At 37.7% G+C, this 27,324-nt stretch overlaps 1 protein-coding gene across 6 annotated transcripts in view; it reads right to left on the bottom strand.

Moving 5' to 3' along the window:
• LOC121294026 (V-type proton ATPase 116 kDa subunit a1) overlaps positions 1-27,324 on the bottom strand; it is a 68,480-nt gene that overhangs the window by 28,015 nt on the left and 13,141 nt on the right. For 3 of the 6 annotated variants that reach the window (XM_041217517.1, XM_041217518.1, XM_041217521.1), the window contains exons 6-18: positions 16,549-16,652; positions 13,437-13,563; positions 12,133-12,215; positions 10,495-10,588; positions 9,243-9,455; positions 8,704-8,854; positions 8,440-8,579; positions 7,096-7,256; positions 6,189-6,279; positions 5,617-5,735; positions 4,715-4,931; positions 4,244-4,351; positions 605-712 (exon numbers count right to left, since the gene is read on the bottom strand). In XM_041217517.1, coding sequence (XP_041073451.1) covers positions 605-712; positions 4,244-4,351; positions 4,715-4,931; positions 5,617-5,735; positions 6,189-6,279; positions 7,096-7,256; positions 8,440-8,579; positions 8,704-8,854; positions 9,243-9,455; positions 10,495-10,588; positions 12,133-12,215; positions 13,437-13,563; positions 16,549-16,652 — 1,716 coding nt within the window. Of the gene's footprint in view, positions 1-604; positions 713-4,243; positions 4,352-4,714; positions 4,932-5,616; positions 5,736-6,188; positions 6,280-7,095; positions 7,257-8,439; positions 8,580-8,703; positions 8,855-9,242; positions 9,456-10,494; positions 10,589-12,132; positions 12,216-13,436; positions 13,564-16,548; positions 16,653-18,583; positions 18,809-27,324 lie in introns of those variants that run through there. The other 3 variants (XM_041217522.1, XM_041217519.1, XM_041217520.1) reach the window with 3 other exon arrangements.

Raw genomic sequence — 27,324 nt, 5'->3', positions numbered from 1 at the left:
TGGAGACAATTCAATATGACAATGTGAAGAAAAATAACTCCATTAACAAATTGTATACAGCAATACAAAACTTAACATTTCTGCTACTCTTCAACTTGTGTGGACAATTCACAATGAATGCCATTTCACTTTTCCTTCAAGTGCAAGCTACAGGAATAACATGAGGCAAAAGGTCAACTCCCTCATAGCTGCTGCTTAACGAAGAAAGTTAAATGCCTATGAACAAAGCAAGTTCTAGTTAATGCATTGAGCCATAGAGGTCTACAGCACAGAAAAAAGGCCCATTGAGTCTGCACCAGTCAAACAAGTACCTAACTATTCTGATCCCATTTTCCAGCACTAAGCCCATAGCTTTGTATGCCATGGCATCGCAAGTGCATATCCAAATACTTCTTAAATGTTATGAGGGTTTCTGCTCTACCACCTTTTCAGGCTGTGACTTCCAGATTCCCACCACCCTGTGGGTGAAAAAACACTTCCTCACATACCCTCTTAAACCTCCTGCTCCTTACCTTAAATCTATGCCTCCTCGTTATTGATCCCTCCACCAAGGCGAAAAGTTCCTTCCTGTCTACCCTATCCATGCCCCTCAATTTATACTCACTTCCTCTCCATCATCTGAATGGGTATCAAGCTGGTCATGTTGGATTATCTCAGCATCCTCCTCAGTTGGTCCATTCCCAACTCTTATACCGCCAAAGTTATGTGTCCCCTATGAAACAGCAAAGACAACAGTGTGAAATGTGGTAAAGGTTAAAGACAGATAAGACTTTTAGCGGTTAATGAATCCTCTACAATGCACACAACTGCATATACACATAACCATTTATTGTTCCTTTTGTTTAAAAATGGCCAGTTCTCATATCTACCTCTTAATTTGTCAATCTTCCTTGATTTTGCTGTGTTGCTTCTAATACAAGTATAACCTTGACCTCATGGAAGCTGACATTGAGTCCTGAATTACTTCCTTCAACTCCCAGTTTTCATGATGGCCTACCCATACCTCTTCAAACTTGATACCTCTGTTGTCTCTATTTTCCCCTGCCACATTCATAACACAGCCCTTGACAATAGTTACATAGGTGATAGCATGTAGTCCTGGGCTTACAGCTTCACTAACCAATTCTAACACTTCTTGCAATATTACACATGCTTTATCCCCTCATAAATCAATTAACCTTATCCCCATAACCCTGTACGTTCTTCCTTTTCAGATAACAGTCCAATTCCCTTTCGAATACTTCAATTGAATCTGCCTCCACAACACACTCAGGCAGTACATTCCTAAGCATAACCACTTGCTTTTGGCTTCTTTTGACAATTATTTTAAATCTGTACCCTCTCACTCTCGATCCTTCCGTGAGGGAAAAGTTTCTTCTTATCTACTCTGTCCAGACCCCTCATGATTTTGAATACCTCCATCAAATCTCCTCTCGTTCTTCTTTTCTGCAAGGAAAAGATTTCCAACTTCTCCAAAGTATCTTCATAATTGAAGTCCCTCATCCTTGGAACCATTGTCATGAACTTTTTCTGCACTCTCTCCAATGCCTTCACATCCTTTCCTGAGTGTGGCACCCAGAACTGGATGCAATAGCTGAGGCCAATCTAATGTCTCATACAAGTTCAACATAACCTCCTTGCTCTTGTGCTCTATGCCCCTATTAGTGAAGCCTGGATGCTGTAAGTTTTATGAACCATGTTCTCAACCTGTCCTGTCACCTTCAATAACTTAAGCACATATCCACCCAGGTCCGTGCCTGTACCCACTTTAGATTGTACCCTTCATTTTATATTGTTCTATGCATGTTCTTCCTACCTAAATGAATCACTTCACATTTCCCTGCATTGAGCTTCATCTGCCACTTGTCTGTCCTTTCCACCAACTTGTCTGTCCTTTTGAGGTTCTACACTAACCTCAAGATTTACAATGCTTCCAAGTTTCATATCATCCACAAATTTTGAAATTGTGCCCTGTACACCAAGGTCGAGGTCATTAAGAGCAGCAAAGGTCAAAGCACCGACCCCTGGGGAACTCCACTACAAACCTTCCCCTAGCCTGAAAAACATCAATTAACCATTAGTCTGTTTCATGTCACTCAGCCAATTTCGTATCCATGTTGCTACTGTTCCTTTTATTTAATGGGTTATAACTAGGCTCATAAGTCTGCTGTGTGACACTGTATCAGATGCTTTATGGAGGTCCATGTACACCACATCTACAGCACTGTCCTCATCAACCCTCTGTTACCCTACCCCTTCATAAAACTCCAAGCAAATTAGTTAAACGTGATTTTCCCTTAAGAAACCCATGCTGGCTTTCCTTAAATAACCCACATTTGTCCATGTGGCTATTAATTTTGTTCCAAATACTGTTTCTACCCTACCACCAAAGTTGAACTGACTAGCCTATAGTTGCTTATTTTTACATCCTTATTTGAACAATTCGCCAGTCCTCTGGCATCACCCGAGTCTGAGGAAGACTGGAAAATTATGGCCAGTCCTTCCGCAATTCCCACTCTCACTTCCCTCAGTATCCTTGGATTCATCTCGTTGAGTCCTGGGGCCTTATCAACTTTAGGTATAGGCCACCTAATACCTCCTCATCAATTATAAAGTCATTCTAGTGTATTAATTACCTCCTATTTCATCATGGCCTGGCTGCATTTTCTTCCTTGGTAAAGACAGATGCAAAGTATACATTTAATATCTCAGATATACCCTCTGCATCCATGCATAAATCCCTTTATGGCCCCTAATCAGCCCTACTCCTCCTTTTATCACTCCTTTACTATTTATAAACCTATAGAGGACCTTTATTCCCTTTTATGTTGACCGACAGTCTCTTTTCATACTTCTTTTTTGTTTCTCTTATTTGCTTTATCACCTCCTCTCTGAACTCTCTATATTCCGCCTGGGTTCTCAATCATGTTTTCTACCTGAATCTGTCATAAGCACACTTTTCGCTTCAAGTTAATTTCTCTTCCGTCATCCAGGGAGCTCTGGGTTTGCTTGCTCTATCTTTCCCTTTTGAGGGAATATACCTTGACTGCGCCCAAACTCTCCCTTCTTTATAGGTAGCCCATTGTTCAGCTACCATTCCCCTGCCAACCTCCGACTCCCATTTATTCAGACAGATCCGTTTTTACACCTTTGAAGTTGGATATCTCCCAGTTAATTATTCTTACTCTGGATTGCTCTTTTTGTTCTTTTGCATTGTCAGCCTAAACCTTATGATACAATGATCATTATCGCCAGAATGCTCTCTACTGACACTTGATCACTTGGGCCACTTCATTCCCAAGAATCAGGTCTAGCATTGCCTCCCTTCTTGTTGAACTGGAAACACACTGTAGAAAATCCTCCTGAACACACTCTAGGAACTTCTGCCCTTTACACTTCCACTATTCCAGTCTATCAGCCCCCCGTTATAACTACTCTATAATTTTTGCATCTCTCAAAAAAAGGGAAGACAAAAGGAAAGCGCTGCCATGGAAAATGAAAAATTCACATTAGCATATCAGGCATGTTTTTGAGGTCAATATATTTTGTTTGAACAGAGTTTTACTATTTACCTTACTGTGTACCAAGGAGAACTTAAATGGGAAAGTGTTCCATCATCAAGTATCAACATCCCTCAAGCTTAACGAGCAAATATTTACCAAAATATGTAAGTTAGATAATACAAAACAAAAAACTGACAATTATGGCAGAACTCAATACAGTGGAATATAAATACTGTTCCCAAATAGAACTTCATACAATATCCACTGTAATCTTTAATAAATGTTTTATGTTCAAGGTGAGGGATTTCAGCACTAAAAGACAACTTTCAACCTACTGTCCACATCAAGCACTCAATCACTTCCTCTATTGTATCCAACATGTACTAAACTTTTTCCAAAGAGCACCCTTACAAGTTTCCCTTTACCAACTTTACTCCTTGCTTAAACTAAGGTTGCCAATGAATCCTTAATTAAAGGACATTTTTGCACTACTTGTCTATAATCGACCCTGAACTGGGTTGTGGATAATTACACAAACTCAACATAGGGGAATTACACCTAACAATAATTAAAGAGTATTTTATTGATTAGTCCTGGCTTGATTCAAACCCAGAACTCAAAGCAAGGAAGGATTAGTGGAGTACTGTACTGAACTATGCATGTTTCTGCCATCTACAGTAGTGGAAGCTACATGTAAAAATCTACATGTGAATTCAGAAATATATATTAAAAAAGCTTACCAAATGCTTTCTCCTCAAATGCTGATGACGCAGCACCAATGGTTTCACCACAAGCATACATGGAACACACAGCAGAGCTACAATCACCAAGAAGGACTGCAGACCTTGCTGTTAAAATAGAAAACTTAATGTATTACTACAGTTTGGTAAAAGCGACCAGTTAAAAGCTTACCAACTTTTGAACTAATGTTGATTTAATGGAGAGGGGAAAGAGACGAAACAGAACAGCAAAATTATACTTTTTTTTCCAAGTCTTTGGGCAAACATATCAATCTACTGTTATACAGAACAGGCACAACCCCTGGCCATTCGAGCACCATTTACTAATCGGTCAGTATTCAAAATGGGTTGGAGGGGCAGAGGGGGGAGAGAGAGGTTTAAAATTTAACAGTATGAAAGTAGCCAAATATATCTGTTTAGAACGTGTTCTTAACCCTCATCTATAATCAACATCTCCAAGCACTTACGTACCTGTCCTTTATACAGATATCTCATGTTTTTATCATTGTAAGTGAATAGGAACATATTGATGAAGTGGATGAGAAGACTGGGAGCATCTTTCGATGTCCTAGCATCATAAGCGGACCACTTGTAGAAAATGAGGATAACAAGGTAGCCAAACAAACATAGCATAAAAATTATTTCGGGGATAAAGCTAAAATAGATGTTCAGTGGCTTTTTAAAATATCTAGAAATAAAGGAGAAAGAGAGACATCATGAGAATTAGAAGTATTCAACAATTTACCACTCAATTAGTTTCCAACTGCTTGCAAAAATAGATCAAGCACCCCACAAATTGTTTGCCCCTCCCAATGTGCCTATCAGTTAATTTAATTAATACCATTTGTATGTAACCTGATTACACTGGACTGGATGATAGAGTCACAAAGAGTTCATGTGTATGTGACAACAGGAACAGGCCATCCTGCGAGTATACACTAAAGGTAAAGTTCAATGTTAGGTCTTAGTTTTGATTGGTCAAATCTGAACTTGAACTTCAGAGGTTAAAGAAAAAAAAAGTAGCCTTCTGTTGCCAACAACCCTAGTTACACAATACAGCACAGGTGAAGTTTGAACCTGCATCTCTTCCAACCTTAACTGAAATTTTGTAAAGAGCTCCAATCCACCAAGATCCTCTCCAGGAGCCCTAGTGCTGTAACTTCTGAAAATTGTGTCTCAGTAGCAGCTTCCATCTTGTAAATGCGACTCATATAGCTTCATTTAACCTTCAGATTGCTTAAATTGCAGCATTATACTGAGAGCAGATTTCAGATTCGGGAAATTGACTGAACAGGGTTGATAGTCATGCAGCACCAGACAACAGCTACTTTGACATACTTTAAGAACCCAAACTCAGCAGAAAAAAAACTCACATATGATTGAAGAGGCTGAGAGAAATTCCAAAGACCATTTGGATAACACCCAATATCACAGACATCTTCATTTTGAAGGAGTTGAGAAACATAAGCTTGTTTGTTGCAATATTCCATATCTGAGAAAAAGGAATTTGTAAGCAATTTTTGATTGAGATCACAATGTAACCTAATGTAATGGAATATGAACAGCTAAATAATTAGCCAATGGTTTTCTATATCCTAGCCCCTTAAGTATCATTTATCAGTCAAAGTCACTCAATCTATAACTTACTTCCATTTAAAAAAGCACAAAAGATGAAGGAAACAAATTTAGTCAATAGGATTATAATCTTATTACTATCTATTTGCTATGTTAACAAGAAAAACACAATACAAAACTTAAACTTAGATAGTTAAGTCAAAAGGTAAATAATAATAAAGATGCAACTGAACTATAATTTAGATGCCAAAGTTGGTATTTAAGGATTCCGGCCGTAAACATCTCAAAGTATAAACAGTTACGAGAAGTGTCAGGCTGAATTTCAATTATGAACCATGAAAGTCTAAAAGAAAACACAGAATTAACTTACTGGATCTATTCCAAAAGGATATGGCCCATTAAAGACATTAGGATGAGCTGGGTCCAGCTGAAGATTTAGATTGCCTTCAAGGGTTTCATCTCTGCAAAGATATAATTACAACACTATTAAATTTAAACCAACATTGTTGTAATTTCTGGTTGACCACTGCAAAAGCCAGAGTGTTAAAATTTCCCAAAATGGGTATATACAATAGCTAAAGGAGGGGAAAAAAAAAGCTTTATACAGCAGCTTTCAAGATCTCAGGATGCCAGACAGTGGGTCAACAAACTACGGTTGAAGTGTTGTCACTGGGGCTGCCAATTAATTGCCACTAACTTCCACAATTATTGTGTTAGTTTAAAAAAAAATTGTCATGAATCAGGGCTGTTAAGAGAGAGAGGATTTTATTTGTGCAAAAGATGCATGTTCTGCTTTCTGAAGATATTTTAATAGTTCTTTCCTTCTGTCATGTACTACCAACTGATTGAGTAGGTGGTGATCTGTTATGGGATTCCAGCTGATACTTTTGAACCTATCACCAACAGTAGTATAATGATGACTTTTACAGCCTTTAAGTGATTAAAAATATTAATTGTGGTTGTTCTTGCAATTAAACAATTAAATATTTAAAATTTGGTACATCTTAGTTTGAATCACATTCAACCGATACAATTGCAGCATCCATTTCTTTCAATTGCAGCATCCATTTCTTTCAAGAATGTTGTAGGACATTGGAAAATAATAACCTAATCATGCTATACCTCACCTGAGAGCTTGATGTTCAGATTAGATTTTTGAAATGTAATATCACATTTCCTAGCATCAACATGCTCCATCTTGTAACACAAAGCATTCGTACAAAAACTATTTAAAAATTAACCCTTTTGTAATGTTGTCTTACTTTTGCAATACTTACGTCCAGTTTCCCGCTGGCTGAAACATCGGTCTAACACTCCACGATGAACCAAACATGTTGAGAGTCTTTGCAAAGCAGTCATTGTATATAAGTCCAGTGTACACGGAGAAAATACCCATGAGTAAAATAATGTAGCGGCCACTGAAGATGGTGCTGAAAACCTATCAGAACAAAGCTTAATTAAAACTAGGTTTTAAAAAGAAGTTGCACGCAATAAACGCTGAAAAACTTCAATATATTGCTATTGGGCTTAAAGGCTCAATGAATTATATTAAGCTACTTTTAGAACTAAAATCCTAAAAATGAAATCTTTACCCATCCTACCTTCGAGTTAGCTCAAATACAAGATAGGCCATCTACACAACATTTCAGAATACTGTAAACACTCACCAAGATTAAAAATTTGCTTTCCTTTCTGGGCCTAAGAATAAGCTAAGTAATTTACATGCAGGCCATATCCAGCCTCAGGTTTTCCTCCTAACAGTGACATCATGCTTGTGCATTCCTATCAGTTTTGCTCCACTTCAATTCTGCAGTGCTGTGATCTTTAAATGGCAAATTTAACAACCAATTAGAATCCAAGTCTTTGGTACTAATTTAGAAATCAGAGATAGGCCAACAAAATAGATAAGTCGAGAAGAGATATGAAATCAGCACAAGGGGCCAGTTTTGAAGATGGCGGCGGGGGGTGGGGGGCGGGGGTGGAGCAGAATAAAAATTTAAATGTCACAGAATCAGAAAGGCAGACTTGTAGGAACAGCATCTGGATTTATGGGGCACCTTTAACACAGTCAGACACAACGCTCTTGCAAAGCAGCTCGGTGTCAAAAAAATGACACTGAGCAACATATGATGACATTGGAAAAGATGACCAAAACTAGTATTTTTTAAGGGGTGTATCAAACAAAGAAGCAGAAAGGTTTAGGGAGAATTCCAGAATTTAGGATGAATTGTGATTTCAATCAATCTACATCACTCCAATGAATCATCTTCTGGGTGAACAGTGGTTAAATACAGCGGCATTGCAAATAGGATGTAAAACAAAATTAGACTAAAAATAAATAATTCTTAAAGCAATTTTTTAAGCAGTTCTAACTTTTGTCAGTGCCTTCTTTAAAAAAAGATGCTGAACAAAAAGCAATGCCAGTAATTAACAAGATATACAAGACATGAATCCTTAACAGGTCTGCTTATGGTTTGGACCAATAGATGAAAACATAGCTTAGGATACTTACAAGCAATAGGTTACATAAAAAATTACTTTCATTTTCTAATCCACAAAAAAAATCTCAAATCAAAAGTTTACAGATCTGGAATTGGCCACCATTAATATAAAAGAAATACCTCATTTTCACTTTTCTGCGACAATATGCGGCTCTCTCTCAATACCATCCACACAGCAAATGCAGTCATCAGGACCCCATGGCCAAAATCCCCAAACATAACAGCAAAGAGGAAAGGGAAGGTTATAATTGTATATGGAGCTGTGGAAGGCAAAAAACACATTGGAATATTAACAGGTTTTTCTAAAAAAATTCAGAAAGGCAGGTTTCAGAAAAACAGGTCACTTAATATAAAACATCATGTCTGTTCAATGTGGTTCCTTACCAGGATTAATCTCCCTGTAAGTGCCAATTCCATATGCATCCACAATGTTTTGAAAGCCATAAGTAAATTTGTTGGTCTTGTTGTAAGTTGGAGGAGTCTGGTTGGTTTGCATCCTGTTCAAGATGGATGGGACTGTAGATCCGCTGCGTTCCTGAACAAAACAAGCTTCTTTGTTCTAGATTGTTTTCAAGGAATTGTCTAAACACATTTACACTAGCTGAAGCTTAACTACTTTGAGAAATTGAGTGGCTTTCAGTGCCTCCAAAGACTGCCATTGTAAGCATGCAGAAGTAAAAGTGTTAACATAAATATTTGCAATAGATAGCCTAAGCTGTCACTTCACGTCCATTAAGGCCACTACTGAAAATATTGCACCAAATATATTCAAGCTCGAGTATAATCAGGGTAAAAACTTCTCAACTGGATTTGTTACTTTGTCACTTGTGAGGAGTGCTGCTGGGGTAAAAGTCAGTGACCTAATCCAAAACAAACTTATGAATTTAGGAGCTCACTTGAATTAGCATTATATGGTGACTTACCGTACCCCTGCGGAGGGCAAACTGAATTGAATCCAAGTCAGTAACTGGACACCAGACTTCAGCAATTAAACATTTCTGTGTGACATCAATGTTACAGAGATTAAGGGTATGATAGATGGCCTTCATTTTCCGTACTTTAATGAACCATACACGAATAGTCTTCGCAGCTGCCTGCAGAACCCTCTGACGATGATCCTCAGTCTGATTTAAGACCTGGAGAGGAAAAAGAAAGTTTTATAAAACAGTTTTACATTTACCAAATTTATACATTGTGCCAGAATAATAGGTCTGGGTTTGCACCACGCATTGAGTTGTGGGCCTCTGCTCAGCCAATGGCAGACATGAGGAGGGTAAAAGGAGCCAGAAGAATTTCAGCAAGAAAAATTAAACGAAACTCAGCAGTTACATTTCACTTATCTCTAGCACTCTACTCTAAGCTCATTTGTGAAAACAAAGAATATCCTGTGTTACTGACTAGGTAAAATAGAGCATTCACAAATACTGACCATAATTTGACTAACTCTATATTTAAAAAAAAAAACACATTCTCTTGCTGTCCTCAAAGTTCTAAAATTTTTAACAAGGTTGACATAAAAGAATGGACGGTAATCAAAACTTGCATGGCAACGTAAGGAAGCTTAGATTTTGAACTAACACTCAATATTTAAATGACTGAGTTGTAAAGTGACGCACAGATGCACAAACGCAGTTTCAAAGCAACATTTTCAATTGAGAAACATCCCAGTTCTGTTGAGTTCTGTTGAAGGGTCATTCGGACTCAAAACGTTAACTGTGCTCCTCTCTGCAGATGCTGCCAGACCTGCTGAGCTTTTCCAGGTACTTTTGTTTTTTGTGTTGAGAAACAGGGGGCGGCGGGGGGAAGGAGGGTGGTTCATCTGTGAAGTACGTTAGCTAAACTTTATCATACACAGGTCGACAGGTTAGTACAGTCACTCCAACAATTAAAGCACACAAATGTATGCCATGGGTTGAATTGTAAGAATGGAAGAAGCTGAAGAATGAGATTTTTAATTATTGTTGCACCTTTTCCAAATATTCTGTTCCTGTACAATAACACAAAATGGCAAATGCCACAATAGAAAATTTATGCTAGTACATAATTTAGAACAAGGATATTTAGACTTAAATGAAAACCAGATAACATTTGCACTGATATCTTAAAATGCCTCTAAAGTTTGCAGAAAATGGTGCAAAACAGTGATAAAGCATGAAAGCACTGAAAATATCATACCATTTGAAGATCATCAATTCGTGTGTTGACACCTGCTAACATTTCCTTCCGTTCATTAGGAGTTTCTGGGCAGGGGTACAAGGAGGCTCGGAACCTGCCAGAACAAGGTTTTCTTTAAAAATGTTGACAGTAACAATCAAAGGAACTGATATTACTTAAAGTGGATCCTACAATTATATAAACAACCAGTTTTTTGGTCTCACTTAGAAAAACAGAGGCTCTAGTCAGTGATGTCACTGCAACTACAACAGTATAACTAAAGATTGCTCACCAGTAGCAGCTCCAGGTTATCAAGTAAACCCTACAAGGATGACTCCTTATCACTTTGTACTCTGTCATGTGAACTGAATAATACTATGTCACCCATGTGCTATAATGAAGTACAGTTCCAACAGAAAAGATTAGTAATCTACCACCAAAAGAAAACAATTGTGCGTGCACTGAAAGCAGATCAATAGTGGCTGTAGAGTTTTCTGGAAATGCTTAGCAATAGAAACGATTCCAATATTTTCCTTGCATTTTGTTCTAACCCACTGATGAAACTGCAAGTAAGCAAGAGTATACAACTGGACATCAAATCAGAAACATTTCTTTGCCTGTCTCAATGGATTTACACAAGGTTATCATGAATTTAAATTGTAACAATCTGAAACTATTTTAACCCATTTTACAATGTTTTCCAGTATTGTCGTCTTATTCTAAGCCAGAGTAACCAGAACTCTGGAACCAAACTTTCAATGAGGTCACTCAAATACATTTAACACCAGGGAAAGTTTATAGGTCGCATTTTAAACTGCAATTCCCAAATCATTTTTAATTCGAAGGTCAGCCAAAGTTAAAAAAACACACTACAAAGTCTGTAAAATTTACAAATATACTATCAGATCTACTAAGTAAACCATTAATTTCTTCAGCGAGATGGTGGCATAGTGATAATATCACTCGACTAGTAATCCAGAGGCCCCGGCTAATGCTCTGGGGATAGGTGGTCAAATCCCACCACAGCAGCTGGTGGAATTTAAATTCAATTAATTAATCCATTTGGAATTAGAAGTTAGTTTCACTAGTGGCGACCATAAAACTATTGTCAAATGCCGTAAAAACTCATCAGGTTCACTAATGTCCAATAGGGAAGGAAATCTGACCCCCACTTACCTGGTCTAAATGTGGCTCTGGGCCCACAGAATTGTGGTTCACTCTGAAGTGGCTTCACAAGCCAGTTACAGAAAAGTTATTCAGCCACAGAAAAGTCAAAAAGGAATGAAACTGAACGAAGTACCCGGCATTGACCAAGGCACTGGAAATGCCTAAGCAAAAAATTAACTTCTCTTTGCTGACGGACCTTCTGAATAATTCTGTTTTGGTTTGATTTCCAACACATTTTCTTTCTTTTTATTTCTAAAGTAAACCACATATCTGGGAACTATATTTTTACTCAAACTTCAAAAGCAACTAAATAAAGCTGAAAAGCAATTTAAATCTCAAGTTTGACAACTTCTTAGGCGGCAACGTGCAAAAAGCTCCCATGTTAAAAGTTTCAGGCACCAATTTCCGCATGCCATGATGGATAAAGGGTCTATTGTTCAGCCAATGGTTATTAAATGGATACTAAACATGATCAAAAATAATTAATCTCACCCTTCACAAATTTTCTTCACTCGGTTTTTCAGTTGGTCACCTTGAAAGAAAATGATGAAGACAGACTTGTCCACCTGACCTCCCTAAAAAAAAACACATTAATCTGAAATCCCTGCTTTACCAGGATTGCAAAAAATTTAAATTTTAAACCGTGCTAAGATCTATGTGCAAACAAGTAAAATTAAAGCCTTGGCAGTTTGAAGGGACAACCAATGGAACCAATGTTCTGTTCTTTCAGACATTAAGGCAGCTACTACTCATCAGTAGCCAGTACTTGTAGGCAATGCTGTCAAGGCCATGTTTTGGATTGCTAAAATTTGCAATGTGATTGGCAACACAAACTCCACCTCAACTACTGGACATAAAAGCCAATTCATTTTATACCATGGGGTTGTATCATTTCAGTGAACTACATTCATTCCTTAGCATGCGTGCAGCCACTTAGTCACTACCAAAAACTTGATTGATTGTAGCAACCAAAACAAAAACACAAGAAATACTATAATCAGCAACCACTTTATTCATTGTTGCAGTCTGCCTGGCTCCACCCTGACCAGTGTTTCCCTGGTATTCTCTGGCTTGCTTAAAAGGCGAGAGCATCCAAATATAATTCCAAACAGCCACATGCTGAACATCCAGTGTCCTGAAATATGTGCATGATTTAGGGGAAGCCAATGTCATAAATGTCATTTGCAATGTTGTTTTCTCTCTGCAGTCCCTCCAAGGATCATGCTTGCCATGGCGCCTGTGGGGATGCTGTTGCGCTGCAGCTACCACACAGTTGTTGGTTTGTTTTAATAGGGGAGTAGAACAGATTGTAGATTCCACAATCTTGAAAGCCCGAACAAATTTGTCGCTTTTTTGCTGTTAAGCTCAAGATGACTGTGGGTAGCTCCTAGAAGGACTGCCCATTTTACTACCACCACAGCTAAATTGCTGGCTATGAATACTGTGCTTGTGTATACTCTCCCAGTCAGAAGATAGTAACATAATTCAACATTCCCCGGCTAGAGGTGCCAACCTTACTTGGAACCAAAAATTGCCAGAGCAGTTATTCTTCTAAGGTTACATTTATGCTGCCAACATTCTGTAGACCTAGCACTGGAGCTACAACTACTGAAAAGTGCCTGCTATAGCTTTACACTGGCTCCTCTACACGAGTCTCAAATGACTTGATTTCAAAGTTAATTCGATATCCAGTGTTACCACAAAATTAAACCTCAGGAGTAGCAGGGCTACTCTTTTTCCATAATAGTTTGCACCTCAAGTTAACAATTTATTAAAATTTCACCAAGGGCACTTACAGCTACAGGATCCTCCAGGGGATTTTCAATTTCAGCTTGGCGTAGAAAGACATTCCCTCTGCACACTCGCCACAACATCCGCTCAAAAGTAGGGATCCTCTCTCGGTTTATCACTCCAGCCACAAAGCTGTACAAAAAAGTAGGTGCACTGTCACAAATCTACATATACACATAGGCAAAATACAGTCCAGGATTATCTGTTTGTCAAAGATTGCAAGATAGGCCGAATAGACTGATGTTTTGTAAAATTAGAATACAATTAGAAAAAGTTTTGATTTTTATCCTATTTGTATCCCTTGTAAAAATAGATTATATAGGCTTCAAATTTTCTCAATTCGTGCAATTAGCATTGTTCAGCTCGTACTTTGAATTTATCAGAATTAAAGAACTCATACAGAAAACAAAGATGCGGATTTTAAAATCTTTTACCTGCTATAATTATGCCATTCAGAAAGGCATGGACTTTTAAAATAAATAGTGGTTTTACTTAAAAAAAAGGAACAGCCATCCTCTTCTCAAAAAGAACATGTGGTCCACGCCCAAGTAGCGCACACTCTTCACTCACCCACATTAATCCCAGTCGGCAAACAAACTATTTCAGGCTCTGCTGATCAATATATTAGTAAAATGAAGGTTACTTCCCCAGTTCAAAGTCTCCCAAACAACTCAAGATTGATAACTTGAGAGAAGATGGGAAAATAGGATGAGAAATGGGTGTAAACTCCACACCCTATAAACAGAATATTTAAAAAGGGCTGGACGGTTGCCCCCACCAGCTGTCTATAGCGAGAGAAAAAAAAAAGATGCACAAAGGCCAAGTCTGAGGAATGGAGACAACTGGGGAGGTTGCAGGAGATACAAGCTGGCACGTTCATGAAACAACTTAAACACAAGGATGAGCATTTTCACGTGAAGGTGTGAGGGGACAACTGTGGTTGCTTTTGCAAATGGAAAGCGATTTCCAGTGGCTTTCCACAGGGCTCAGTGTTGGGGTCCCTGCTGTTTGTTGTATATATTAATAATTTTGACTTAAATGTGGGAAGCATGATTGGGAAATTTGCAAATGACACAAAAATTGGCTGTGTTGTTGATAGTGAAGAGGGTAGCTGTTTTTATCCGGAAAGCTATCAATGGTTTGGTTGAGTGGGCGGAAAAGTGGCAAATGGAATTCAATCTGGAAAAGTAAGTAATGCATTTGGGGAGGACAAGCAAAGCAAGGGAATACTCAGTAAACAAGAGGATATTGAGAGGGGTTAGAAGTGAGACACCTTGGAGTGCTTGCCCACAGATCCCTGAAGGTGGCAGGATAGGCGGATGAGGTGGTAAAGAAAGTAAATGGAATGCTTTCCTTTATTGGACGAGGTATTAAATACAAAAGCAAGAATGTAATGATAGAACTGTATAAAATGCTCGTTAGGCCACAGCTGGAATTTTGTGTACAGTTCTGATCACATTACAGGAAAAGCATAATTGCTCTGGAAAGAGTGCAGAGGTTTACAAGAACGTTGCCAGGGCTGGAAAATTGCAGCTATGAGGAAAGATTTGATAGGCTGGAGTTGTTTTCCTTAGAACAGAGGAGGCTGATGGGTAACCTAATTGAGGTGTACAAAATTATGAGGGGTCTAGGTAGAGTACACAGGAATGACCCATTTTACCCAGTTAAGGTATCAATTACCAGGAGGCAGAGAGTTAAGGTGATTGGTAGAAGGGTTAGAGGAGACATGAGGAAAAACCTTTTCACCCAGAGGGTGGTGGGCATCTGGAATTCACTGCCTAAGTTGGTTGTTGAGGTTGAAATGGTCAACTCATTTAAAAAGTACCCTGATCTGCACCTGGAGTGCTGTAACCTGCAAGGCTACAGACCAGGTGCTGGAAAGTGGGATTAAATATAAGCAGCTTGTTTCTTTTTTTTCCCTCATCCGGTGCAGAGATGAACTGAATGGCCTCTTTCTGCGCCATAATTTTTCCATGGTTTTATGGGATGTCTGCTAACCTCCCTGCTGGTCCACCTCCTTTAATATCCTCCTTAAAACTAAACTCTTTGGCTAAACTTTAGGTCACCAACCCCCTTCCTAAAGTCATCTTATTTGACTCTGTATCCTCGATTTCTCTTGCAAGGATATGAATCAGGTTGGGGCTTTTTCTACATTCAGGGGGCTACATAAATGTCAGTTGCTGTTGTGTATTTTTAAACCTAATTTATGCAACAAGCTCCAGTTAAACAAAGCAAACTGGGGAGGGGGGTTAGACACGAGCAGGAGGACGTGTAGCCGATCGCCACCCGCGATGGCTGTGCGCCTCCATTTTACATGGGTGAGCCAATTAAGGCCAGGTCAGCGTGACACGCACCCGGAAGCGTTGTATGGGTGGGGGAGTAGGTGAAGTCGGGGCGTGCGCTCTTTCACGCATACACACAAAGAAAAGGAGTGCAGAAATCTCCCAGATCAATTTGAGTTTCAAAAATTTTAATAAAGACAAGGAAAAAAAATTTAAGACATGTCCCCTCATGCGCCAATTTCACATGGGCTGGGACATGTCACTGAATTTTATTTAAAAACTATTAAACTTTAAAAACCTTCATGAAACCTCATCCCGCCCGTGGATGAGGTTTCATGAAAAATGCGAAGACCACCTGGGCTCTTTGCCTGCACCCACCCCCCCCGCCAACCTTAAGGTTAGACAGGCAGCTATGTTAAGTGGTTTAATTAGTTTTTAAATGGCCTTAATAGGCCTTTGACAGTTCAGCAGGTGCGCAGCCGACTCCGGTGTGCACCTGCCGAACTGAAAATCGGAATGACGCGCGGCAACATCGGAATGCACGCCCGACATCACCGTGGGTCGTTTCTCACATCAGCGAGCGGGGCCCGCCCCCGCATGCCGAGTCGAAGATTCTGGGCTAGGATTTCCAAGGTCATTTGGACCTTAACTTCAGAGCCTGAAACTCCTCCACCCATTCATCAATCTATTTTCATCAGGCAATGTTGCAAATTGATCATCTTTGCTTATCTTAAGTTGAGCAATTTTGGCAGAGGAATTGTTTTTCAGTTTTCAGAGGAACAAAGCCCCAGTTAAAATTACAGAATAACACTTGTTAATTAACAAATAAAATTACCCAAGTCTCAAAGGGGCACCTCGTCCCAGCTCACTTGGCTCCAGCAGGGAAGACGATTCCTCCAGTAGGTCTGGATCAGACATCTGCTGATGATGCAATTCAGCCTGAATTCACAAATCAATTAACACACTATGAAACCAGTTAGCGGCATGCAGGGGAACCAGGAACCAGGAGAGAAGAAAAAACAAAAACTGCAAAGTAAAGTGACGAAAAATGAAAGGAAAACAAAAACACATTGAACAGTGAAAACAATGGATATTTGAATAGAGAGATGAAAGCAAAGATGCACGGGAAAAGAAAAGGATGAATAGCAGCTCCATTCAAGCAGGTTGGAAGGACTCAGGTGAGAATATCAGGAAAATCAATATGATGCCAAAATGTACATGCCAATGATAGTCACAGAAGTGGAAATTTGTTTTTTTTTTTAAATAAATCAAAGGATACTGACATAGTATCAACTAGTTAACAGTTACTTGGCCTATTTATTTTGACATTTTTTGCTGCATTTTGTGGAAGTTATTTTGACAAATACTTGTGTCTGCAAATTGGGTGTAGGGAGAAAGCTGCTTGTTAATTGGAAACTAAGGTGAGGAGGGTACAGATTTATTGCACCTTTTACTAGCAATTTCCATTCACTTGCAATTAGTATAGTTGAAACAATTGGTAGCACCTTAAAAGGAGTGCCCTACAATCTTATTTCTCTGAAAACCTAAAGATCAGTCATAATATTTAAGTGATACTTGTTCACAAAAAGGTTCACCAAAGCAAATTTAAAATTCCACTTAAGTTATGAATATTTTTGTTTCAATACCTTTTAAAATGAGTCCTTCTGCATTCCCCTACTACAGCAAAAATAGACTCTACAACTGTTAATTGAGTGGGAACATGCAGCGACAAATTTAAATGCTCACAAGGATTCCAAATACAAAACAGTCCCTTGGCAGAACAGAATTTGAATATTGCGGAGAAGAGAGAAACAGTGCTGAAGCTTTTTGCCCTTGCACTCATCAGGGCAAACACAAGAATGTCAAATTTCCACTAATCAGCATCTTTTTCTCCAGTAGTATAAATTGAGATTGTTGGGAATTTGGCATTCTCGCAAAAAGCTTCAGCACCATTTCTCTCTCTCCAGCAACATTCAAAGTCCAAACACAGATATTTTGTACTCATGGAAGTACTGGAAGGTCAATGTATTTGGCAATCAAGTTGTACACCAAGCAATTCAAGGTCAGATATACCATATACAAATAGTGGACTGTTCCCTTCACTCTACTCTGCTTAAATAACATGCTTTGACTCTCACCTGTAAATGTTCTAATTTACTAAAAATGCCTATGTTTTTTAATTATACCAACTTACTGCTAAATAATGTAGAATTAAGTTTTGTCACATCAACGTGTACCCAATGGAAATTGAATGGGATGATCCAAAACACTGGCTGTAAAATCGGCTGTATATCTTATATCCAGTTTAAACATTTTAAACACAAAATGAAAGTCAAAAACACATTATATAGTAAATTTTAGTCCAATTAGTCCATCTTCAAAAGCCTCATTCATCAAGCTTTCTTTGATCAGAGAAATGGTGAACTTGGCAAGTCTTTGCTGATGCTTTGCTACAACTTGATGTATGCACTACGAAAGCACTAATGAATCATTAGAGAAGCTTGTCAAATGGATATCTAGATTTCAAAATGTTGAGAATAATTTATCAATATTTAATAACTACTCCAAGAGAGAAATGTCCCATAGGTTAATATTTGAAGTGCTCTAAATGAGGGGGAAGTGTGCAGTTTTAAAAATTACGGCAATATTACCAGGAAAATTCTTCAGAACTAGAGAAAACCATGCACCCTCAGTACAACTGCATATTAACAAGTTATATCAAGCATTTTCTGATGATCTAAAGTGTCAAAAAAGGCAGATGTAAAGCATGAGAAAATGGCAAACTATAACACTGCAAACTGTGGAACTGATTTCCAATTAGATTTCTTGTAAAAAAATTTGCTCATGGAAACAGCTTTAGGGTGTTTTACTTGGATTTTCCCCTTCCTCCGGAATCTTCTGGCCTGAACCTTCAGCCCACTGTAGACTGCAATGCTGCTTTTAGACAGGTCCATTTTAAAGGGACCAGTTAAGTGCCTTTTGTTCTAAATTTCCACCACTGCAGAAACATCATGAGTGAAAAATTCACACACAGGATAAAAATTACTTTTTAAAAAATTTAGAAGTTGGCTGCCACCTCATGTTTATTAAATGCAAACCTTAAAAGTTGTTGCTTTATTTATTAAATGTTAATTAATTCTTGCGAAATATAAAGAACAGCACTGTTCAAATAATTTTATATAAAACCTAGTTCAAAGAAAACGGAGTTAATGTATTGATGTGTATAATGAGCTTTTAAACTCAGCCAGGCTATTTTGCTGGGTATTGAGTATCAAGCGAAGGTGGTCTGTCTGTGATTCTTATAAATCTTCATATAAGCAGAACACATACTCAACAAAAAGTCCTTCTACAGTTATCCCAGTGGCCAGCATGTGGACAATGTGTGGACTATAAGCGGAGGAAACCCAAAAGGAGAAAGAAGAACATGAAATAAACCATTCAAAATTCGGAGGCATTCTTACCATAAGCTATGGACATATTGCTAATTTTAGACAATGATTGCTTAAAAAATGTAATTCATGATTAACATATTCTGTTAATCTGTTACACGGGATTAGCACAACTTCTTGAATTGTAACTGCTAAAATCAAAAGTCATGACTTTATCGCTCTGGTACTTTAACTGTGGAAAAATAATGAAATTCTAGCTGTCAGTTTAAAATATGAGAATCCAGCATCAATATTATAATACTGCATCACATTTATGCAATGAGTAAGACCCAACCACATCATCCAAGTGGTTTTAATCTGATAGCAGTATGATGCCCCACCTAAGCATAGGCAAATAATTTTAACTTCAAAATTGTGATACCAGAAAGAGGACATCTGCCCTACATTAACACATCGAGGAAGAGAAATGTGGCATTGTTTTATAGTTTTAATGTAGTTAATGAAATTATCTTTTGATTCATTTATTATTTTGATAGTTTTCCTATTTTCTCATGTTTAAGTTTGAGCATTCATTGCCTGCAGCCTTTAAAAAAAATTTCTACATAGTAGTATACTTTGTCATCTTGCACTTTGCAATTGTTAAATTAGCCTAATTGGGGAAAAAGTCAAAATTCCCACTGCATAAAATTACTAGTTTTGTGCTCAAACAATGGGGAGTGAAACATTATCCTATGTTAGGCACAAGAAGTATTAACTGATTTAAATGTAACCCAAGTTAGCCGGTTTCTATATGCAAAGCCAATTTTAAATCGAGGCTGCAAGTTCAATATCAACCATAAATTATCTTAGCTGTAGCTTCAGGAGAATGGCCTCACCACCCCAAACTACATTACTGCAAAATTTTCCAGGTCCCACTCCAAGTCACTCATGCAACCAGAATGAGTTTGTTAATCAAATGCCAAATTCACATTTCTTTTTTCCTCCTTGCGGGCTCAAACCCACACCATAATCTTAGTTTAAACTGTTCAAAGGCATGCCATGTAGATCTCTCCTAGCTGAAGAAAGATGATCAGTTCTAGCTGGATGAAAATCCAGAAAGGGCAGGTTGCTACCTCCTGTATCATGTCATTACAGTTCTTAGAGAAAAATTTCATTCATGGCTCACTTAAGTTAAGAAACAATGCAGAGTTCATAATTAAATATCTATCAATTTATGTATTCATTATTAAAAGTAACCATGGTAAAAGTTAAATTATGCCAAATGTACTATCACACCACTTACAAATGTGTGCAAAAGACTTGACAATAAAGGTGTGCAGTGCAACTTCTAAATTCACAATTAAAAATCTTTAAAACAAATCTGTTATGATCAAGGAAAGGGCTTGTCTTGTACTCTAAAACCAGTCATTTTATGCGACAAAGTTAAACAAAACAAACTGGACACTATAGCAAGCATCTAATGTAAAGTGAAATGGCTTGGAATGGAATTTGTATTGAGAACTTATCTATAAGTCTTACCTTCAGTGAATCCAGAGGGTGGGCACATAAAGCTATTTATAACTAGCTCAGATTTTGAAAGAGCAAGACCAAATCTATCAGTTAATGTCAATCACCCAGATTTACATACTGTTGTCACAGACCCACTGGAGGCCAAGGCATAAGATAGAGGCAGTTTTCACAATATATGTATAATGCCAGGTCTTGGTTTCTTGAACTGGCTTTTTCCAATATGCCTACTGGAGAGCAGAAGCATTGGAAAGCATATTCTTACAAGAATTTATAATTTAAAATAAAATCCAGGATGCCAGAAAAGTTGATGAGCTGCCCCAGTGAGCCATGTTTTTTTGTGGTGTAAGCAAGCATGTACAGGACTTCACATCTGCTTACTAAGCAGCACCCACATATCAGGAACAACCCAGCAGTAATATAAAACTGCCTACACACTGGTGTGAATGCTCAAGGGAGCTTCAAAGCCATTAACATGTGTACACTGGTGTTGAAATCATTTGATTCACTCCCCCTTCTTATGGGGCCAAATTAACACATTTTGTACGAACAGATCTTTTCAAACAATAAAAGGTTTAGAATAAACAAGACCTCATTCATCTAGGCAACTGCAAGCAAACTTTAAAAAGCCCCTCAAGAAAAGGAAAGCCAATTGCAGCCAGAGTGCTTCATTGGCAGGGATATTGCTGTCAGCAGCAAAATAACAATGCTCGCCCCCAACCTTGAAGAAAGCTGGACACAAAGATCTAATGATCTCTGTGGCATGAATTTCATCTTTCCCAACACCAACCATAGAAGATCTCCAGCATCCCAAACACTGAAGTCATTCAAGCAGACTAAGCAGCAATGTGAAGAATTTTCACTAGATACTAGAAATAAAATGCACTTGGAAAAAAAGCTTTCACTTAGCTTTTTTTAAAAAAATATAGAGCGCTAAATAACGATTGCACCTATACATGGGACTAAGATAAAAGCTGAAATATCAAACTTAAAATATTTAAAACCAGTGAAACCATGATAGAGAAATTTGACATTCCACAAATACAAACTTAGCTGTTCAGGGCCAGAGAGATTATTCAGCAGTAATTATGAACTTAGTATTCTGTTAGAAGCCCAGTTATACCTCATTCAACAAGTTATTTGCAAGCTTTCTTTTAAAAATACAGTGAGCAAGATTAAGTGTGTCAAAATTCACATCAAGTGATTTTAAACCATTTCATTGTGCAGTGTCTGCAGCAACACAACCTCTGGAGAAGCTGGGACTTACTGACAACAACTTCTTGATTTCACATGTAAATACACATGTGCAGATGCCAAAAATATGTCAGTTTCATAGCTACAATGAGGGCGAAAACTGACAGCTTTGCCATTATAACACAAAATCCAGGCCATTATGTTACATTCTCAACTGAAATGTCCTAAACTAGAACAAAGGTTACAATACGTTGAGTGTTGACAGAGGCCATACAGTCTTGCAAAATTTACATCAGCATGAATTTCAACTAAGTGCATTTATCCAACAAAGATCATGGGCTGTAAATTCATTTCAATGTACAAGTCCAACATAACTCAGTAAAATAATTTCTGTAAAAAAGGCAGAGTTTCTATTTCCTTTTCAAGTGTGAAAAAGATCCTTGGTCTTCAGGCACAAGCGCAACTCAAAGCTGCATAGTAAAAAGTTTTAAAAGGAACATGACTATTACGGAAAGAACTTGCAAGGAAAAATGGATGAGACTTTTTATTCTAATAATGAACATTATATACAAAAAGTGGGGAGTACGTCCAAGTGTAGCGTACCAAAGATCAGGTGATATACTACACACAATTTTGTTTGTGCATTTAATTACTTAACTTTGCAAGCACACCTGGCACACAAATCAAGAAATCCAACTATAAAATTTCTCACATGCAAAGCTGAAATTCAGCCTGAAGATTGTGCACTTCATGAAAGATTCAAACTTATGTTTTGCTGAGGTTACCGGAGACTCTTGTTTAGATTTAAATTTCATAATCAAATACCAGGGTTTGGTTATTCTAACCAAAGGTAGGTCGAAAAACTAGATGCCATTGGATTCACCACTGAATTCCTCAAAATTATGAGTGCAGCATTTTTACATAGCATAAATACCTGGGATTCTTAGACCTGCACAAGATTTTTAGCAAATTATTTAGCCCTTTCACAAGAAGAGTGTGAGAAAAATATCTGGGATCCAAACCTTTTTGAGAAAAGAGGAGGATGAAGATACAGATTTAGTGAAATATTGCAAATGGAGAATTCAGGTTTTTTTTTTAAAAAGACATTTGCAGAAGATATTCAAAACAAATTTTCATATGTTAGTAAAAGGGCTCAGCTCCTATAAACAGAATCTAAAGGCACGCTGTAGGATAATTTACTGTGTGAGAAAAAAGGTTTTGCAGAGTACAACACAAGCCCCATCCCGAATAAAGATTGATCTCCACTACAAAGCCACGAGCTCTGAAACACTTATACCAAAATGTATATAATTAGCCAATAATTGCATTCCTGAGAATTAGATACAAATGACTAAATAATACAAGGGAAAAATAGGCTTCAATTTGTATAATGGACACAAGAAATATTCGACACTTAGCCCTTTATTGGAGACCAAGCTATAAAATCAGTCCTGAACTTTTCAAAGATCATCCAGAAAAATAAAAGCAAATCACAACAATTTACTCAAAAGAATAAGCGAACAAGAAAACAAAAAGATTCACAAGAAACCAGAAGAGGTGGAAGGGAGGGGAATGGGGATCTGCATGCCATTAACTGTTACTTTTCCAGTCTTCCTTAGATTCCTGCACTTAAGGCTGTTTACGCTGAGAGATTCAAAACTTAGCTCTCCCGTTGTTACTGTTCTGCCTATGTTTAAAAAAACAGAAGACTAGGAAAAGGACAAATATGATTAACATTCTTGATCCTTCAGCTGCCAGCTAAAATGGCTTTATAGTTTGCTACAAGTAGTACACACAATACCACTGCTTTGCTGAAGGAAGGATTGAGAGAACAATATGGCTAAAGGGAATAAATTAGATTTTCATGGTACCCATGAGTCAGTGTCAAAATGTGTAACAGGTATTTTTCCTCACATAATTTTAGCAGTCCTTGCCACACAGTTTTAGGTAGATGAGGAGTACTTTATGGGCTGCCCAACTAGAGTAATCTACAAGGACAAATATATTACAAGAATTTTGGATTTGAAACTGGCAAGACTAATCTAAATATTACATCAAATCATGTGGATCTTTTCTATAGTGTATATTCCATATTAGAATATCACTATGATCCAAGATGTGAATGTCAAAATATTTTTTAAATCATAGAATTATTAGGAGAAAAAGTCAATTTAGGGTGTTACCAAGTCCAAGAGTTGATCTTATTTTATCCATTAGTGTTAAAAATCAAGTGCTTTTGAGCTCTGATCTGTTCATAGAATATGAAATCATCAGAAAAGCACAGGGAATATGCTGTTAATGCAGTTCAACACCAAACAGGGGCAGGAAAGCAGCAAGATTTTGTGATGTATACATTACTGTAGCTATGGCAGGTCAGAAATTAAAAGGCCTACAGTAACAAATGTAGCTCATAAAACTAGTGTCCCATAGTGACTTGGAAGAATACCAGAGTCCATCAATTCTTGGACAGAGGAAGGCTATGTTGGTTTCCCCTGACCTTAAATGATCGACATGTTAATTTTCTTTATGCAGCAATCCCATCTGACATGCCTGAATAAGCCAGGACAGCAGAATCCGTATCTAGGCTAGGGTTGGTTCTAACCACGGCTCAAAACAAACCCTAGCCTAGATACAGATTCTGCTGTCCTGGCTTATTCAGGCATGTCAGATGGGATTGCTGCATAAAGAAAATTAACTTCTTAGCAACCATTCTGCTCTCAATTACAGATGGCTTCCTCAAATCTATTAACGTTCAAAATATAAACTGGGGAAACCGCAGTTCAAAGGGCTCCTGATTGCTGAATATGAAATCATCTCCAAATAGCAATTAAACTGAAAGCCTACGCAGAGGAAAAATACCTGCCTTTCTAGGGGCAATTTCATGGATTAAAATTGTTGTTTTACTGGCTTCTAATCCATTTTTAGATTTTTCAATAAAAAACAATATTTGGCCCATTTATGATATTAACCATTTTCAAGTTAGCAGCTGCAAGTCACTGTGCATATCTATGTCAGTATGTACATTAGTATTAGGCAGACTCCCTTTGACGAGAGGATATTAAACTCTTCAAATGTGCATGTCAACCTTCTCATTGATTCAATCATAACAAATAAAAATGACAAGGATCAAAAGCAAAGTCCTTCGCAAGGACCAACATACCAAAACTGAATGGGAGACCGTGTAGGTTTGCTTTTAACTTCACCTTGGGCTATTTACAAATTTTATGTAAACCTAGTTCCCTTTGCATCTTCTCCAAATTTCTCACATTAAATATGCATAAGGTATTTGCTGCTTCTTGCAACTGGGTGCAACAATGTTATTTACATGCCTAAGATTTGAATTAAATATTCACTATTACATAGAATGTACGAATATTTAATCAACAAAAGTATTTCTACCTGCACAGAAAATGCTGGAAATACACACTATGTTTCCAGCTTATTCTGTTTCGATTTCAGATTTCCAGCATCCTCAGCATTCTGTGTGATGGACCATTTGCTGGGGGGAGGGGAAAGAGAGAGGGGGGAAACTATGTTTTATATTCAGGTGATGGTCCCTTCAACAACTAGGTCTCAGATAATTTCTGGTTAAAAAGCAGCTTGCTTCCAGTAAATGGTCATGTGACCGAGTTGCCTGGGAGATAAACAATAGAAAAAAGGGTTAACAAGTTAATTATGGGGGACTAGTTTGTGTGGTGCTCTGTTCAAGCTGGTTAGTTTTGAGTTTGAGCTTAGAACAAGCTGGCGACACGAAACAGCTCTTTCAACAGAATCCCGTTGAAATTCTATGTGGGTATAAGAGTGAAAACTCTTGTTAACTGGAGGGCTCAAGGAGTTGAATTTCTGCGGCAGCCAAGCTGAGAAGAGAGTGTTCTAGATATATGACTTCAGAGTTAGACATAATTGGAACCAGGGAGGTTCTGACCAAAAAGTGGCTATACTTAAAGATGCTGGCAACGCAAATGTTGAATGGAAGTTTATAACCATGGGAGAGTTGGAGGAGATTTGAAGGGACAACCTTGCTGGAAGTAAATGGAAGGGTCAAAAAAATCTTAGCTGATATACAAATCTTCGGAACAGTTTTCAGACCATGTGGTTAGTTTTCCAATTTTTGTTAAGTAGCTGACTTGAGCTTATTGGGCTATGGCCAAGTAACTCTGTTCATTGCACTTTCAATATCTTTAAGCAAATGATTCTTTAAGATGGAGCACAATTATTCATATTCATGTTCTTCAATTTTTGTGTAGCAAAAATTTTTTTGATTTAAACAGTGAACTTTGTGGCTTAATTCTTTTAATAAACATCCAGATTCTCAAATTCTAAAAAAAAAACACGTTACTGGTCTCTACCAAAATCATAACATCTGATTTTTAATTATTTCTATCTGCAACCAGGGCATAATGAATAATTTGCTTGGAAAGAGAAAAAAATCACCTAAGTAGGATGACGGGTTAATAAAAGAGCACGACGATTCCTGTCCATTAATTTAAATGGATGGAAAACTAAACATGTTCCTTTAGGGACATATGATTTTATCTTTCTTAGTTTTCTCCACTAGTGAAATACAAGATCTAACACATCCAGGTGCCATGACAGGAAATTCTGCCCACCCGTCTTCAGTCACACTTTAAAATACTGAAAACCCAGCTGCTTCAATGGTTACCTCATGGGTTCAACAAATCAGTGGGATGGCAGTTTATGAACACATATTTTGGAAAGTTACAAGTTACAAAACTTGAACATTTGATGTAATTGAAATTACATTTCCCATAGCGATTTCCAGATTTGCAACACAACATTCAAGCCAATCAAAGGGAGGAACATAGCTGTGGGAAGTTCTCCAGTTTAGTAGATCATCTCAGGTTATTTGTTTACAGCGTAGGTCATCAAGAATCTGGAGATTAATGCATCAATGTATACAGCTATACTAGTTACAAGCAATAATTCCACTAATCTAATTTATTCTGACTGTAAACAATCCTCCTTATTTAATATGTCAGGCATTATCCAGCAACATCATTTCTCAGCCAGAAAAAAATCTCAGTTTGTAACTTGTTCCTCCAGTCATTTGATAGCAAAGAATTTTAATTGTTGCTTAAAAACTGATGGATAGAATGCTCTTGGACAACATAAAGAGTTGACCATAAAGAACACACAGTCAGGTGAGCACAGTTCACCCACTCTTAAGGTAAGACACAGCGACTGCATTAAAAACCATCATCTAGATTTTTGTGACATCCCAAGTGTGAAATTGCCTTAAGAACTACTCAGTGCAGCAAAGCAGTATGCAAAGTAAATTTATATGAAATTTCCTAAGAAACCAAGCATAACACACTTGCCCATTCAGCTTCAGTATAACATTTTGCTCAAATTTAAAGACATTTAACATTTGAAGAGCTTTCAAACAGCGTTAACTCTTAATCCATCTAATTTTCCAGAAACATTACATTGATTACAAAAAACAAAATTAATTGTAAGGCATCCCCAATTATCAGTATTTGGGTAGAAAAGCAAATGAGCAA

This window comes from Carcharodon carcharias, chromosome 23 (assembly GCF_017639515.1).
Source record: "Carcharodon carcharias isolate sCarCar2 chromosome 23, sCarCar2.pri, whole genome shotgun sequence".
In the NCBI taxonomy this organism is placed as follows: domain Eukaryota; kingdom Metazoa; phylum Chordata; class Chondrichthyes; order Lamniformes; family Lamnidae; genus Carcharodon; species Carcharodon carcharias.
Note: the sequence above shows the minus strand (reverse complement) of the source record. Positions and strands in the feature narration are given on the sequence as shown.